The sequence below is a fragment of the Daldinia childiae genome, assembly GCF_008694065.1.
Source record: "Daldinia childiae strain JS-1345 chromosome Unknown Scaffold9, whole genome shotgun sequence".
NCBI lineage: Eukaryota > Fungi > Ascomycota > Sordariomycetes > Xylariales > Hypoxylaceae > Daldinia > Daldinia childiae.
The window spans coordinates 1,575,001-1,590,748 of NW_022984650.1; the positions used below are offsets into that span (position 1 = coordinate 1,575,001).

The 15,748-nt window shown below is 44.0% G+C and overlaps 3 protein-coding genes across 3 annotated transcripts; 1 reads left to right on the forward strand and 2 right to left on the reverse strand.

Annotated features, from left to right (window-relative positions):
- Positions 1–950: 950 nt before the first annotated feature.
- On the reverse strand, positions 951–1,790 carry GL218_07625 (uncharacterized protein; the record flags this gene model as incomplete). The annotated part of the gene is made up of 2 exons (XM_033584389.1): positions 951–1,051; positions 1,115–1,790. The coding sequence occupies 2 exons, from the start codon at positions 1,788–1,790 to the stop codon at positions 951–953; spliced, it is 777 nt and encodes a 258-aa protein (XP_033432397.1).
- A 2,811-nt stretch (positions 1,791–4,601) lies between these two features.
- On the reverse strand, positions 4,602–6,740 carry GL218_07626 (putative HC-toxin efflux carrier TOXA; the record flags this gene model as incomplete). Its single annotated transcript, XM_033584390.1, has 9 exons — positions 4,602–4,973; positions 5,046–5,206; positions 5,256–5,759; positions 5,820–5,891; positions 5,960–5,983; positions 6,041–6,215; positions 6,280–6,331; positions 6,380–6,456; positions 6,507–6,740. The coding sequence occupies 9 exons, from the start codon at positions 6,738–6,740 to the stop codon at positions 4,602–4,604; spliced, it is 1,671 nt and encodes a 556-aa protein (XP_033432400.1).
- A 6,154-nt stretch (positions 6,741–12,894) lies between these two features.
- GL218_07627 (Phosphoenolpyruvate carboxykinase [ATP]) lies at positions 12,895–15,661 on the forward strand (the record flags this gene model as incomplete). The annotated part of the gene is made up of 9 exons (XM_033584391.1): positions 12,895–13,009; positions 13,090–13,141; positions 13,206–13,237; positions 13,319–13,368; positions 13,428–13,469; positions 13,536–13,660; positions 13,719–13,752; positions 14,263–14,969; positions 15,025–15,661. The coding sequence occupies 9 exons, from the start codon at positions 12,895–12,897 to the stop codon at positions 15,659–15,661; spliced, it is 1,794 nt and encodes a 597-aa protein (XP_033432399.1).
- Between the last annotated feature and the right edge of the window lie 87 nt (positions 15,662–15,748).

Genomic DNA, 15,748 nt, shown 5'->3' on the forward strand with positions numbered 1-15,748 from the left:
TATTGCCGTAGGAGGGCAACTATTTTGGGTTAATCTCTTTGTCCTGGTGGTCGAATCGACTATTTTGTTCCTAGCTGCACCCTTTGGAGGGCGACCAAGTCGGTTTGAGATACTATAATGACATTGGTCCCCCGACCTTACGCAAGATATACATGGATTTCCTCTGGAACACTTTATCTTGGCCTTATAGCAACTGTCGCAAGTAGCGCGTACTTTATAAGCGAGAGGTATCTGCGATCGCATTATGAGACTGGATTGTATAAGAGGTCAACTTGAATCGTTAAACTGACGAGATGCCCACTAGCTATAACTGTTGCCTGTATCAAAAGCTGTGTAAGGCGGTTTCGACTATGTACTATCCAAGCTCAGAATAGCGAGAGCTAAATTCCCGTACCATTGTTATAGCTCTCCCAGAAAATTGGGCAAACCCCTTGCTAAGGAGTTAAGATATCGAGAGGCTCTCGGGATCCGATTTAAAATATGCCATATGTGGTAGTATTCCTGAAAAATGGCAGGGGTGTCAGCAGTTCCGATTGACTATCGTCCTATTTAGGAAAGCTTCCCCACGATTCTCCATAACGCTTCGGAAGCAACCGGATTAGGACTTCGTAGGAAAGTCAGATAAATAACCACCATATGGAAATCATACGTCATAGTTGGGACAAGAAAATGTTGTAGTAAGTTAACTTCGAGTACCGCAGTGAGCTCCAGCTTAAATAGCATCCTAATGAGTATATTCCGAATAAAAACTAGAGCCTAATGATAGTAACTTTGGGAGTTCGTTCTCTGACTATTGCTTAATTGATGATGAGTGAGAATAATCCTACTATAGGAAACCCCCAATAAGCATCTGGAATAATAAGAATAAGACTTCGCCGCTGAATCGAAGTTATTCATGCTCCAAGACGAATTCTAGACTTCCTGTATCTAAAAGTAATCCCCTGATCACCCTATCGTAATCCAGCATGACCACCGAACCCTGCAATGCTATTCATCGATCGTATACCCCTATATGACAGCATTTCCTCAGGCGGCGTCATACTTTCCATATCTATAATACATCATTTTACATTATTACCCAGTTTATATATAGCATGGGATGGTGGTTACTCACTTTCTCTCTTGGCCTGACTGCTTTCAGATGTATCATGCCATAGCTTCAAGCACCATGTGGCGACCAGAGCGTCTCTGGTATCCGTTTCCATTGACGCGGTGATGACAAGCCTATGTTGATCACCTTTATCATCCTCGTATGCCACCTGTTTATTATTGGAGTCGGTCCATATGTAATGACCGTTTGCCCATTTCTGCTTGACATTAAACAGAAGTTCAGCATTCTCATGGAATAACGGATTGTCTGTCCAACTTCTTCCCGAGCTCACTAGGACCTTGAATGTAGTCTTCCCGAGCCGTGACTTGGACGTTTCCAAACTAATGTTGCCCAACGTGTTGCGCGACACGGATGTGAGGTAATAGGGAGGAGTATCGGTCCGGTATTGAGCACCTAATGGATGCGCAAGGTAAAATATATGTTTATTATGACTCTTAATAGGGGTTGATGATTCAACTTCCAACGAATCGTTGTTTTCTATCTTTTCGAAGGTTATTGATGTAGCCTTCTGCGGGATGGCGGTCACATCCCGGCCTATCTGATAAAGCCAATTCGTAGGTTCAGCCTCAGATGCTATGTATTGGTCCTTAAGCACCAGGGTTGTCGGTTCCAGGCTATCTTCACAAAGTCGTTCAGTCGAAGCCATGTAAGAGAACGGGTCTTCAGAGCTTAACCCCATTGTCATTGTTGAAAGGTATTAAATTTTATAGTAATTGAGTTTGAGTGATTCTAGATTTTTTGATGAAAAAGGATAGAAAAGGATAAAAAATGAGGCAGAGAAAACCCCGTCGCTACAACAATCCTGCCTACCTTCTTTTAAACCAGTGATGTGGTCCAAGAGCTCAAAAACGCATCCTGCCAATCAACACCGCCACCATATCATTACCATAAACAAGTTGAAATTACTTAATGCTCTCCGAAAAGGGTCATCTTGAGAACTTTAACAATTCGGCCTTCTATTTTGATAATATTGAAGTATTTTGAATATTGACAAGGGTCGAGAAATGCTGTATACGTGCCGCCGTCATTTACCCAAAGCCTTTTAGACTATGATCATTGAGAAGCTGTTTGGAGAGTTCTACTTACGACAAGTTACATAAATTGTGACGTGGGAGCAAAGCCCAGATTAGCTCGGCAGTGGCATTGATGACTTCTTAGGCATATCAGCGCATATATATCACGCGGACAAGAGCCAATTAGAAAATGCATGGAGGGTTAGCAGTATCATTATCATCAGCTAAATCAAATCTCACTTTTTGTTAATGCAAGTTTCGTTTGCTTAGGTTCTCTTAAAAGATCTGCAGGACTTCTTGTTGTGTTTATTGTTTATTTCTTGGCTTCTTTACCCCAGCACGAACTATTTACAACCAATAGATTTTGACAATTTCATATCGGACCCTAGTAACTGAGCCACATTTCTTTTTCAGCTCGCATCCATAGGACCTCATTGGTCTAGTGGCGCAGCGCATTGCGCCTTGGAATCTTCTAAACTTCATTGGTAACACAAAAGCACAGCCGCAATCAGGGGAATTCATTCCTAGGTAATTATCTACCTCCTATACATAAAGACCCCATAAAGAACCACAATCAATCTGATGACGTGAACATTGAAAGAGCCCATGCTCATCTCATGATAGCAACTAGCTATCTCAAAAAAATATAATAAAATCAAAAATCAATTGTCATGCAGAAGCGAAGATCTCATAAGAAATCCCGCAACGGCTGCCAGAACTGCAAAAAATGGCATACAAAGTGTGACGAGCAAGGTCCGCCTTGCAATAACTGCATACTTCGAAAGGCTACTTGCGTCTACAGTCGATCTAAAACTGAAGCTTTCAATGATGGAACATCTTTATCTATGCGTCCCAAATGCGGAACGGTAGCAAGATGTCCTACTAGTGTGGAACGACCACGAGGTGACTTAGGGGCAATATGTGCGACATACGGAGGGCCTACTAGGCTTCTAGAGCTTGAATTAATGAATCAGTGGTCAACGCACACATACAAATCATTCTGTGGTATGCAGGAAGATGTGGAATACTTACAATCAATATTACCACGGACAGCCCTCAACTACGACTACATGCTGAACTGCATATTTGCTATATCATCTTTGCAAATAGCGAGAACTGTCGGGGAAGCCAACTCCAGGAAGTACGTCACCGCGGCACTTGAATACTATAATCGAGGCAGCACCTCATTTCGAGCCCAACTGGGGAGTATGAACGCCGAGAACTGTCACGTCCTATACATGTTCTCCGCCATAGCCGTTGCCGTCCACCTCTCAACGCCACAACGTGCTACCAATATACTCGACCTGACATCATTAGCCTTCGACCTAGTCAATGGTACCACCAGTATCGGCATGTTAGGGATGCCATGGCTTCTTAACAGCCCCTTCCCCCTACGCGCCATGCTAAGCCGCTTGGGTGCATCGAAAGATTTAATAGATCCAGATATTAGAGCCGCCTTGGATAGGTTGCTCGAGCTCAACAATAAGCAACACGCAGGTACACCGAAACCGATGGAAAGCATCGAAGAGACGGGAATTATCACCGTAGTACACGACTACGAACTATACCAATTAGCAATCCAAGGCCTAGAGATGGCTTACGCTGAGGAAGCAGGGGGACTTTTGGAGGGATTCGGTTCTGGATTTCCAGCAATTGCAGGGAGGAAATTCTCATCACTCGTCGGCAGGCGAGATCCGTTCTCATTGCTCATTGTCCTGCATTGGACTATATTATTAAATGAAATGGACTGCAGGTTTTGGTGGGTGCAGTCAGTAGCAGCGTCACTTGGCCAAGAGATTGCAGATTTCCTACGGACCGAGCACCCTGCTTTAGCCATAGAATGGGCCGACGCTATGTCGTGGGCTTTGGGTCGGCTTGGCTTGCTAACGTCTCGATCGCGAGAGTTGTCATATAACCAAGAGTCGATTGAATGGGAACAGACGGAAAGGGCATCCTCTCAGCCGATAATACGATCCAGCCAAATTATTTTTCGATAGAATAATCCTAGAGGGCTTGATGGAGAAACTAGATACACTAAACTCCGTTGTCCATTTAAATATGGGCCATCTCTTATCCACTTACTTGGCTGTTGATAGTTGAGTTGCATATCATCTCCACGCAGTTATGTACCTCTTAGATACCAGGCACCTTACCTGGGAGGTAGATAGAGACATCAATACTCCAACCATATAAGCTAACCAATAATTTTTTACGTTGTGTTACTTAAAGAGATGGGTGGTTATATTATAAGTCTAGGTAGATTATGTCAGTTATAAAGGAATAGTACAAAAGTGTCTGCCCCCTAATTGATCTATCAAAATCGACCATTCTATATGCACTTTAGGTGCCGTTTTATCAAACATTCTTCACCGGACTTCATTCGGCTATGGTAGCCCTTCAAGAGCTGCAGACCCTCAAGCAATATGATACTGGCAATACACCTCCACTCTGACAGGGCCCCTACCATACCCATAAGTCTACGCTTTTGATACTTCATTCTTCTTCCTGATGTCCTTCCAGCCGGTTCCCCACGAAAAGACGAAACAAAGCACACCCATTCCAGCAGTCATGTAAAAGACGCGATCAATGCTCTTCGAGTATGCCACTAACACATTAGCTATTTCAGCCGAGCTAATAATCGACCGGAAACCAGTAGCGCCGGCATTAATAATGGTTTCGGGGTCGACGGAAGGCGCATATTCGGGTATGAGCGTCTTTAAGCTATTGGAAAATATGGTCTCGGCAAAGCTAAGAAATAGAGCTCCGCCAAAATTCTGGGAGAACATGAGAAACGCCATAGCGATGGAAATTTGAGCGGGCGGAAGTGTATTCTGGACAGCGAGAATCGGCTACGAAGAACAATTAAGAGTTAGCGAGCTATTAAAGATGTATATTCACAGGACAGGAAAGATAGGTCCTACCATTTGCATCCCCAGGCCACGACCGACTCCGTGGATGATTTGATAGCCTATCCACTCCCCTGTCGATGTCGTAGGGGACAGAGTAGATAAGATTCCGTTGGCAATTGTCACCATAACTGCTCCAATAAGAGAAAAGGGGAGATAGTAGCCGACCCTCCCAACTATCATATCTGTTAGTAACAGAAGCGTTCTAGTAGTTATTTCACTTACCTAGCCAACCAGACAGAACAGATGTGAAGAGCTGACCCAGGATGCTTGGGAGAAGATACACACCACTTAACAGCGGGGTTGCTCCCTTGACACCCTGGAAATATACAGGCAAGTAATAGGACAAGCAGAAAAGCTGGGACATTAGAAGTCCATACGACAGGCTACTTGTCCACACCGTCCGCTTCCTGGTCATTGAAAATGGAATCATTGCTTCGTCTCCTTTATAATATTCCCAGGCTAGAAATACGACAAAGGTAATACCGGCACCGCAGAAGAGCCCAATAATTTGAGAACTATTCCATGCGAACTGGAACCCTCCGTATTGTAAAGCAAGTAGTAGTTCGATAGCTGCGGGCGCAAAGAGAACAAATCCTATGAGATCGAGTTTCGAATGGAGTGTACGGACAACCGTCGAGGCTTTTGGCTTGGACATTTGTTCGGGAATGTCGACGAAGACTAACATGATAGCGACGAGACCGCCAACCGGGAGGTTAATGTAAAAGCCTAGTATTAGACTTCGGTCAGATAATTAATACATGAAAGCGCAGGAATCTTATGACTTACACCATCTCCACGTTGTGTATTGTGTAAGTGCTCCTCCGACCAAGGGTCCCATTACAAGGCCAAGGTTCGATACTAATTAGAATTAGGTACCTCTCATGAGTATACAATTTCAAGAAAGGGAGCTTTTGGTTTAAACATACTACCATAAACAAATCCCATCAAAGCTATTCCATCCGTTAGTTTATCATGTACTCAATCCCAAGTACATCAAGGACACTTACTTGGCCTCTTCGCCATAGGGACACCTCCAGCGAGGATAGTGAAAGCCCCATTCATGATCCCCGAGGATCCCGCTCCAGCAATTGCCCGTCCGACAATAAGCATTTTCGAAGAATTTGCCACGCCGCAGAGCAAGGATCCTAGTTCGAAAATACCGAAGAAAGTCACAAACGTCCACTATATATAAACTAGGTATAAATAGCACGATCAAATAAGATGTAGGGGATCTCTGGCTACTGACCTTGGAGCTGAAATTCATGTATATCTTGCCTGTTAATAGTTGGAGAGCTGCACTAGATCTACGTCAGCGGATTCTTTGATACGAGAACAAGAGATCACACCTTCCAAGCTGATACGCCCCTCCATACCAACCAATATCAGCAAGAGAGTGGAATTCACTCGTGATCCGGGGAATAGCCTAGGATCCCTTAGCTTCCATGTAAACTACAGACATTGGGTAGTACCTACCGTAGCTACTATAGACGTATCAAGCATGATGAGAAGACAGACGAGGGTGATGGCAGCCGTGACGCTAAAAAGTTTGAAGCCAGTTAACCACTGTTCCTCACGGGTCGTAGATGGTCCATTTGGTTCATTCGGCCTCGGATTACCATCTTTCTCGGATGAGGGAGACATTTTCTCGCGTTCGCCTTCTTCTAAAGATTGTCGCCTAGTAGATGATGAAGATGATGCCGACGCCATTTTGTCAGGAGACATTATGTGATAGGGAAGCAAAGAATCGCAATATAAGAAGCTACATTTTACTAACAGGCTTAATTAGACCCGTTCAAAGGGTATTTATAACAACCAAGAAGTCCATTGCGAAATATAATAGTCGAGACTGACAAGAGGGCATAAGGGGGCTCCTCGGATTTCGCGGGTCCAGTATTCAAATCCGAAAATCGAAATCCGACGCACCAATCATTTACTTCGCTACATCAATCTCAATTACTCTATACTCCACGTCCGGATCATTCCAAAGTAACTAAGCGAGGATATCTCTCGCGTAACTGGATCTTCATTAGATACATCTTCTTCTAGTGTAGTCGGGCTTTCTAATCGTTCCGCTCATACAGCACTATTGCAAAAGTTACCCCGAGATTCATAATTCCCGATTACCAGTGGGGACAAGACTCCGATTCCTAGTACATGCGATCTTAGATCCATCGTATGTAATGCAATGAAAGCTAATGTGCTCCCTTTCTATTTTATAGTGAAAGAAGAAAAGATGAAAGTAGTAGCCCAACAATCTGAGATCATCGATGTACCTGCGGTACCCATCTCTCGGTCCTTAATATATTACGCAGTGGCTAGTTCGGAGGAATATTAAAATCTGTAATCCAGTCAATGTCTAAGAAGTCCATTCCAAGGAAGTCTTGCAGAGAGATATCGTCGAAATTTTGCGGCGTAGTAATATTAGAGAGCGCAAGTTCTTTTGATCGTAGCTCTGCTTCCCATCCTGGTCGTAAAGCCCGAAACATCTGTGCGGCTCGAAAAAATATATCCCTTTCCTGAACGCCCCTGTTATCTAGACCACCAAGAACTTCCACCTGTTCCATATTGCTAACGACGCGATCTAAGATGATAAGGGGTTCCATTACCCCAGCACCATCTCCGATGTACGCTGGATCGCTCATAATTCGAAGTCGGTAGAGTGTGACTAGGCAGCGCAGCAGTTGCGAAAGTATTGAAGACGGGAACCCAATATAGGTATCTGGTGTTATTGTAAAAAAGACATCAAACCAGGATTTTATCGATGTAAGGCTCGCATTGACAGTTTCTTGCTGAGACGTCAATGGCTTGCCGTGAAGAAATGGCGAAAGTGTGGTCTCTAACTCCGCGCTGTATAAATGTAGAAGTAGCACCTCTACCATAATGTAAGCAATGGAGTTTAAACCGGTTTGTATGGTAACCTACCGTTCTTCTGGAGTTTATGTAGGATGCTTTCTTTGACGTCCTGCAATTGTGAATATAAGCCTTCAAGATATGTATGGGTGGGCTCTCTCGCTCCATCATACAAGGCCTGCTGGTTTGTTTTCTCGATGATCAACTGTAGCTGTACTTGTTTTGTAAGTACCTTATCACTTGGACATTCGCTGTCGTCACTTAATCTTTGGAGGCAGTCATCCATGTGCGGCGTCCAGCGTAGCGCGTCGATTTTCTGCAGAAAGGAAGATATTCTGTGAGTAGTGAGTTTATGATCTGAACACATATTAAATGGTGAGTATACATTGATGTAATTAGAAAGCAGCTAAGTACAGCTCGCCGTTCCTCCATTGTTCGTGGTGTAGCAGGTCTTGAATACTTCCTATTCCAACACAGCGTCAACTCGGGATCTTTAAGAACTGGTTTACTGAGTCCTAAATCAAACACCAATGACACCGCAAGTTGAGTAAATAGTGAGAGAAAAGGTTCGCGCTGGACTTGGTAGGTAGCCCTGAGAGATATTAGTACGCGACATTTTGAGCCTAGCTAGCGAGGGAACACTATACCAGCCAATGAACGCTAGGAGCCCCAGCAGGAGGTCGATACTCTTTACAGATCGGATTATCATCTCTTGTGCTACGGTTTGGCGTATTTTTTTGCCTAAAATCTGTTGCTGTAACGTCGACTTAGAACCCGTTGCCATTATGCAAAGCCATAAAAACGGCTTTTCTTCCTGGAGCTGACGGGCAGTTGTAGTAGACGGAATGTAAACAAATGGAAAATATTTTAACTTGTAGGTCTTGAAATTCAAAAGATACTCTTCTGCCTCGACTAAGGAGGGTTCATACGAAACCGTATAATCAGAATCCGTAGTCTGGATCATTATATTGTAAAGATGATTATTTGGGTCAGTGGAAGGTGACCCTTCTTTAGATTGATGATGAGAGTCGGCATTCAATTCTGCCTGGATACTGTTATTAGGTGAAGAGGTGCCCATAGAGGCTGAGGGCCGGGGAGATGCAACGGCGGAAGTACCCGATGCACCGGTTTTAATAAGTGATATCAATCCATCTAGCTTCTCTTCAAGCCGTGCCGTCTTCTTCGTTTTGGTCACGGCAGGCCGTTTATGGTTACGTCGCCGAACCGACTCTCCCGGGCGACATTCTCTATTTAGTCGATAGCACCTAGCCCTATTAATTGTCATATCTTGAAGGAGAGAGGTGAAACTATACCTACCTCTCACAAGGACCTCCAACTGGACGAATAATACACTTGCACTTGGACTGGGCGCAGCTCATACAAGCGTGACCGTAAGGTGCCGGAGTACCGGAAGGGGTTAATGAGTTCTGATCCATACTAGGCTATCGGAATATTGATACAAGAGGAAGATACATTAATCATACTTTAGGTTACTGGAGAGGTAAAATGTATATATAAATCCATATTGCTAGAAGAGAGCTTGTGTGGATGTTCCTTGATGATCATGAATAATTCGTTAAAGTTCAATTCAAGTAAAGTACCGGCTTGTCGCCGTAAATATCATAAATAGGAGACAGCTTAATAAGCAGTATCGATTGGATTTGATTGGACAATTAAGAATTTATGTATTGCACATCTTTATGAAGCGTAATAATTATGAGATGCAGATATCAGCTGGCAGAAGTGGCTGGACAGGTGGCACACAGCTGGTATACAACAGGTCTTGAATCTCTAGGTTAGCCAATTCAATACGTAACTCTGTATGTATCGCGAGGCAAAGAGTCAAAGTATATGAAGTCTACCTTAGATAAGCCAACTTATTATATTTATCTAACTTCATCCCATTAGTCTCCAGTGTCTTGAACCACCTCATCTTGGGTTAAGTTAGGTAGTTTATGTCCATATGTACCTAATTTGTTCCATCAAGGAATATGACTTCGACGTTTAAGCCATCTTATATTCAATAGCATATGTATGATAGTATGCCAAGTGAGTAAAACTCCCTAATAATTTAATACATTTCTATGTCCATAGATGCGAGACGGCCCGCTACTAGTCTATACCCTAGTATATGCCCTATCGAGATGGACAATCCTAGACTCATAAACAACTTACACATTAACTGGGATATAACAACATCTGTATCGTAAGTAGTCACTGGTGTAGGCGAAGATTATTAATATAGCCTTATTAAACGAAGGACTTAGTGGAAGCCTTAAAAAGTTGGTTTTCGTTGGAAGGAGACGAGGCTCAAATGAAGATCTTCCTCTAAATTATTTAATGTAGGCGACTTACACGGTCACTACGACTTTAGCTACGTACATCGTGGGCACCTTGGGAAGAATTCTTGGTCTTACTCTAGCAATTAACTTATATGGTTCCCTACTCTTTTGTAAACTTAGTCATAGATATCGTATAATCTTCTTCCCGTCATTTACAATGCCATAAGTTGCCACTATCACGAGAGGAAAGGATAACATGGTATGGAATATTAAAGATCGGCGCTCCTCGGTGGAAATGACGTTTAACCCGCGGGTCGGACCGGTATTTGATATTTTACCCGGCCGAACGGAGCTCCACCGATTTCCCGGGGAAATCTGGACCACGGTCGAAGACAGGTCTGGCCTTCGTGTATTATGTTATCATCTTCCCGGTTCTGCCCGATGATATTTTACTACTGCAACAAGACGGATTAGGTCCCCTGATGCTAATCGTTATCTCATGTTAGCGCTTGATGACCTCACGAGAAGTAATTGATAACATCTCGACTCTGATTCGAGGGTACATCATTAACGAAATGCCCCAGTTTTTTTTCTCGATATTATAGATGTTGGAAGATGGTAGCTAAATGATCGCATTGAATAATACTAACCGTGCACAAGTTCACGTGGCCGTCCGAGTTTTCTCGTAATCTTAATATTAGGTGTCATCTATTACGTTGTACAAACCAACTAAAGTCGTTATTTTGATCCGGCCTCTATCCATCGTGGCTGAGACGCTTCGTGGTTTACGTAAAGAAGCCAATTTAAAAAGAACCATATGATCTTATCATTTCTTAATCCTGGAGGCTTAGATACGATAGTTATTTGCATAGGACCCAGAATACCCCAGAAAGACGGAAGATGTCGGAATACCTGGCAATTCAACTAGCCCAATTACGGGATGAACTTCGGTAAGGTATAATGGACGAAAGGGGAAAGATACTACTACGTATCCAGGCCCTAGATGAGCCTAGATTTATGAACGGCACGTTGGATGCGGATATGCGACGCAAGGACGATTACGCAGTGCATCTCGAGTCCCAGTCTGTTAATTGGTCACACCGCCGATCATGGCAGCTCGAAAAGACCTTACCCAAGTCCCGAATGATCCCCCATGCAGCAGGGTTAAACGGGATGGAAAATATCGGATCTCTATTCGTGTATATACGTACATTTTCATGCAGGGGCCGTTATAAACAACTTCCGAACAGTAGAAGTTCCTTTCAGTTGGTTTCAATCAATAGCAGGGTTAATAGGTAGTTCGGTATAATCGAATCTACATGTATTGGTAGAGAACTTCTATAAGGTCTGGGTACATAATACCGTAGGGTGAAACCTCGGAAAGTTAAGGGCTTAATATCGAAACATAGATTCTCCGATAAGACATGTGAAAGTTCAATGTTGCACTTCCATAGATGTACATAGGAAGATATTCTCCTAATAGATTTATAACATGCTTAAATTCTTAATAAAGTCGTCTAATGTTTGAATCTAACTACCCTACGATGCGAATGGCCTCGAATATTTCCTTTTTGCCTAGGTAGTTACATGTATAAGTAGTTTTATACCGACGTCATTTCTTTTTTAACTGGCATTAGTTCCAACGTAACTTCATTTAGGTCTTGTATGTATAATAAATAAATTCAATACTCCCGAGGCTCTTAAAGGTACATCATAATTGTACCTAAGCTTGCCTTGTCTCTTGCCCATGTACCCGGGTCTACCCTTCTAGTTAGCTTCTATGTGGGGCTATTGAAAAGACGGGGAAGTACGTACTAGTACCCCGCCATTTGCCGATTTCTCCAACTTCCATTCCCCCTGATTCAAAATTTTTTTTCGTGCAGATGTTTTACAAGTCTGCAGTAACAACAATATGGACAAGATAATTTTCTGGAATCATCGGTAAAGTCTTAGTTACTCGGGTCAAATAGGTAAATACGCGAACTTTAGTGTACTTAAGTTATGTAGATCTTGATGCACAAGCGACGAAAATGATGGGTAAACTCAAGACCGACAGGCTATAATCCTTGTCGGGATATTGATAGGTGCAGTAGGTTACAGGACAATTACAGGACGTTGCAAGGGTTGGGGATTTTGGGGGAGGCTGAGGAAAATAACGGAATAGAACCAAAGTCAATTGCATATGACACTACACACCACATACACACCACACACACCAACTTTTCACCCTTCTAGATGCCGATCCACCTAAATTTGCAAGGTTGTAGACTTGCTAAGAAACAAACTTCTAACCTACATCGTTCAAGATCTTTCACTGCTTACCTTTACGCGCTACGCAACGCAACGCCACAACATCCTTGCTAGGGTACCGAGACAAGAAACAAAGAGAAGTCCTATTCAGCTCTTCTTCCCGATGATGCAGGGTGGCCCGCTCCGGTTTGAATTCGTGCCTCAGTGCCTAATCAATGACAACGAAACTGCTGGCCAGTGGAATGTCTCGTTCAAACTTCGCCATCTCCACATCTTCCTTCTCTCCTATATATCCTCGGGCCCGTGCCATGACTAGTAGACCGAAAAGTTACCTTAAGTCTACTTACATTGCCGGTGTTTTGTCCACTACCCCATTTAATCAAATTAGATATCGATATTCCCCGTTTGTCTTCGGCTGCAATTGTTCCTTCAGCTGCTATAATTGTGTCGTATACCGAAATTCCTCCAGCTTAAGAACCATGAACGACCCAGTTGTCAGAACTGCTTCTCCTTACACTGATCCTACAGTAAAGGGCCCAAAGTCTCAGCAACTCACCAATGGTCATTCCCATTCTCTTCTTCAGCATAACAAGAGTGAGTTGACCTCGAGGAAAACCAGGAGAACGCGTTATTCCTGAATCCGTAACCTTTAAAAACTAACATTTCTATTCTAGTGATTCCCAACAATAAAGTCAACAAGACAGCCCTTCACCCTGGTGGTGTTGAGTGAGTATCCCTTTTCCAATGTACACAATGAACAGAGAGCTCTTTGCTAACCTACCTTTTGTAGACCCCACCAGGAAAGGGAGCACACGGAGCTAGGTACGAGTCAAGTCGTTTAAACTTAATATTCGGCACTACCCGTCCATCCTTTGTTCATTTATCCACTAACATTAAGTTTAGAGGAGGAACTGCATGAGAAGGCACACATCGACTACGATAGAGTTGCCATTGTAAGCTATCTCTATCATCAAGATATGTCTATTAGAAATATAACTAACGAAACAAATAGATTCCTAACCCTTCAGTTGCTGCCCTGTACGAAGATGCTCTTGTAAGATGACCTCCTAGACTAGGTCACGCGACCAACATCCAACCCATACTAATGGAACAATAAAAGGTTTATGAGATGGGCTCGGCTATCGCATCGAGCGGTGCGTTGACTGCCTACTCTGGCGCAAAGACCGGCCGGTCACCTTCAGACAAGAGGATTGTAAAAGAACCGTCATCAGAAAGCGATATCTGGTAAGGATTCCCGTGTCAATCCACATGCATTATAAGATGATAACTAACCTGTTTTCAGGTGGGGACCCGTTAATAAACCCATGGCTCCTGAGGTAAGAGGATATTCGTCGTCATTATACGTTGAACCACCATCAACAAACACACATCTATCTCCCATCGTTTCCCTCTTCATTAATGGACCCCCCACTCCTCCTTGAAGCAAACCTTGCAATGTTAAGATCTCAACCTCTGCTTGGTTTGAGTATGACGACCTCTTTGCGTCACAGATTTTCCAAGTCAACCTCAATAACCATTATATTGAGTTTTTGGTTGGTTGTTACCCCAATTGCCCAGATTCAGTTTGAATCACGCCTCTCGAGAAGTCTCGTAGCGTTTGGCCTAGACCTGTTGAGCTGGAGATAATCCCTGTCATTGGCGTCATCTAAGGCTTCAGACCCCAGGCAGCTCGGCCCAGATCCGGCAATAACCTGCACCCCGCCTATCCGCACTTCCACAAGACCGGGAAATTCTCAGCCCCACAAAGATTCTCACGTGTCAAATTTATCTTCATCGTGATCTAGATCTAAGATGAGTTTGCCATAGCTAACATGAGGATAACTTAGGTATGGAAAATCAACCGCGAACGTGCTGTCGACTACTTGAATACCCGAACAAGAATTTACGTCGTCGACGGTTATGCGGGTTGGGATGAGAAATACCGAATCCGAGTTCGAGTCATCTGTGCCCGTGCCTACCATGCTTTGTTCATGCGCAACATGCTCATCCGCCCTTCGCGAGAGGAGCTGGAGCATTTCCACCCTGATTACACGATCTATAACGCCGGAAGTTTCCCGGCTAACAGATATACCGAAGGGATGACCTCGGGAACTTCAGTCGCCATTAACTTTGCCGAGAAAGAGATGGTCATCCTCGGTACCGAGTATGCAGGTGAGATGAAGAAGGGTGTCTTCACCGTATTATTCTATGAAATGCCTATCAAGCACAATGTCCTTACTCTTCATTCGTCTGCAAACGAAGGCAAGAATGGCGATGTCACACTTTTCTTTGGTCTTTCCGGAACCGGTAAGACAACATTATCTGCCGATCCTAACCGAGCTTTAATCGGTGACGACGAGCACTGCTGGAGCGAGCGCGGTGTCTTCAACATTGAGGGCGGTTGCTATGCAAAGTGCATCGGCCTCTCGGCAGAGAAGGAGCCAGATATTTTCAACGCTATCCGCTTCGGCTCTGTCCTCGAGAACGTTGTCTTTGACCAAGAGACTAGAGAGGTCGACTATGACGACGCTACCCTTACCGAGAATACGAGATGGTGAGTTGACTTCCTCATATCATGTTATGATCAAGCCTAAACTGACAACTTTTAGTGCCTACCCTATCGAGTATATCAGCAACGCCAAGATCCCTTGTCTGTCGGAAAGCCACCCTAGCAACATTATCCTGTTAACCTGTGACGCGCGTGGCGTATTACCACCGATATCAAAGCTTAACAGCGCACAAACAATGTTCCATTTCATTTCCGGTTATACCTCCAAGATGGCTGGTACCGAGGATGGTGTAACAGAACCTGAAGCCACTTTCTCATCATGCTTTGCTCAGCCCTTCCTCGCTCTTCACCCTATGAGGTACGCGAAGATGCTGGCGGACAAGATAGAAAAGCACTCGGCGAATGCTTGGCTCCTGAATACCGGTTGGGTCGGTGCCGGTTATATCCACGGCGGCAAGCGCTGCCCGCTCAAGTACACCCGTGCAATTTTAGATGCCATTCACTCAGGTGAATTGGCAAAGGCTGAGTATGAGACGTACGAAGTTTTCAACCTTCAGGTCCCCAAGACATGCCCTGGAGTGCCCTCAGAGCTGCTCAACCCCAGGACTGCCTGGACTGCAGGGACAGACAGCTTCAGCGAAGAGGTCAAGAAGCTTGGTGGACTATTTATCGAGAACTTCAAGAAGTACGATTCAGAAGCTACAGACGACGTCAAGGCGGCTGGCCCGATTGTTTAAAAAAAAAAAAACACAAGAAGCTCCACGGCATCCTTTCTTATTTTTGATGTCTTCTGTTTTCCATCAGTTTGGAGTTGAGCATCTGGC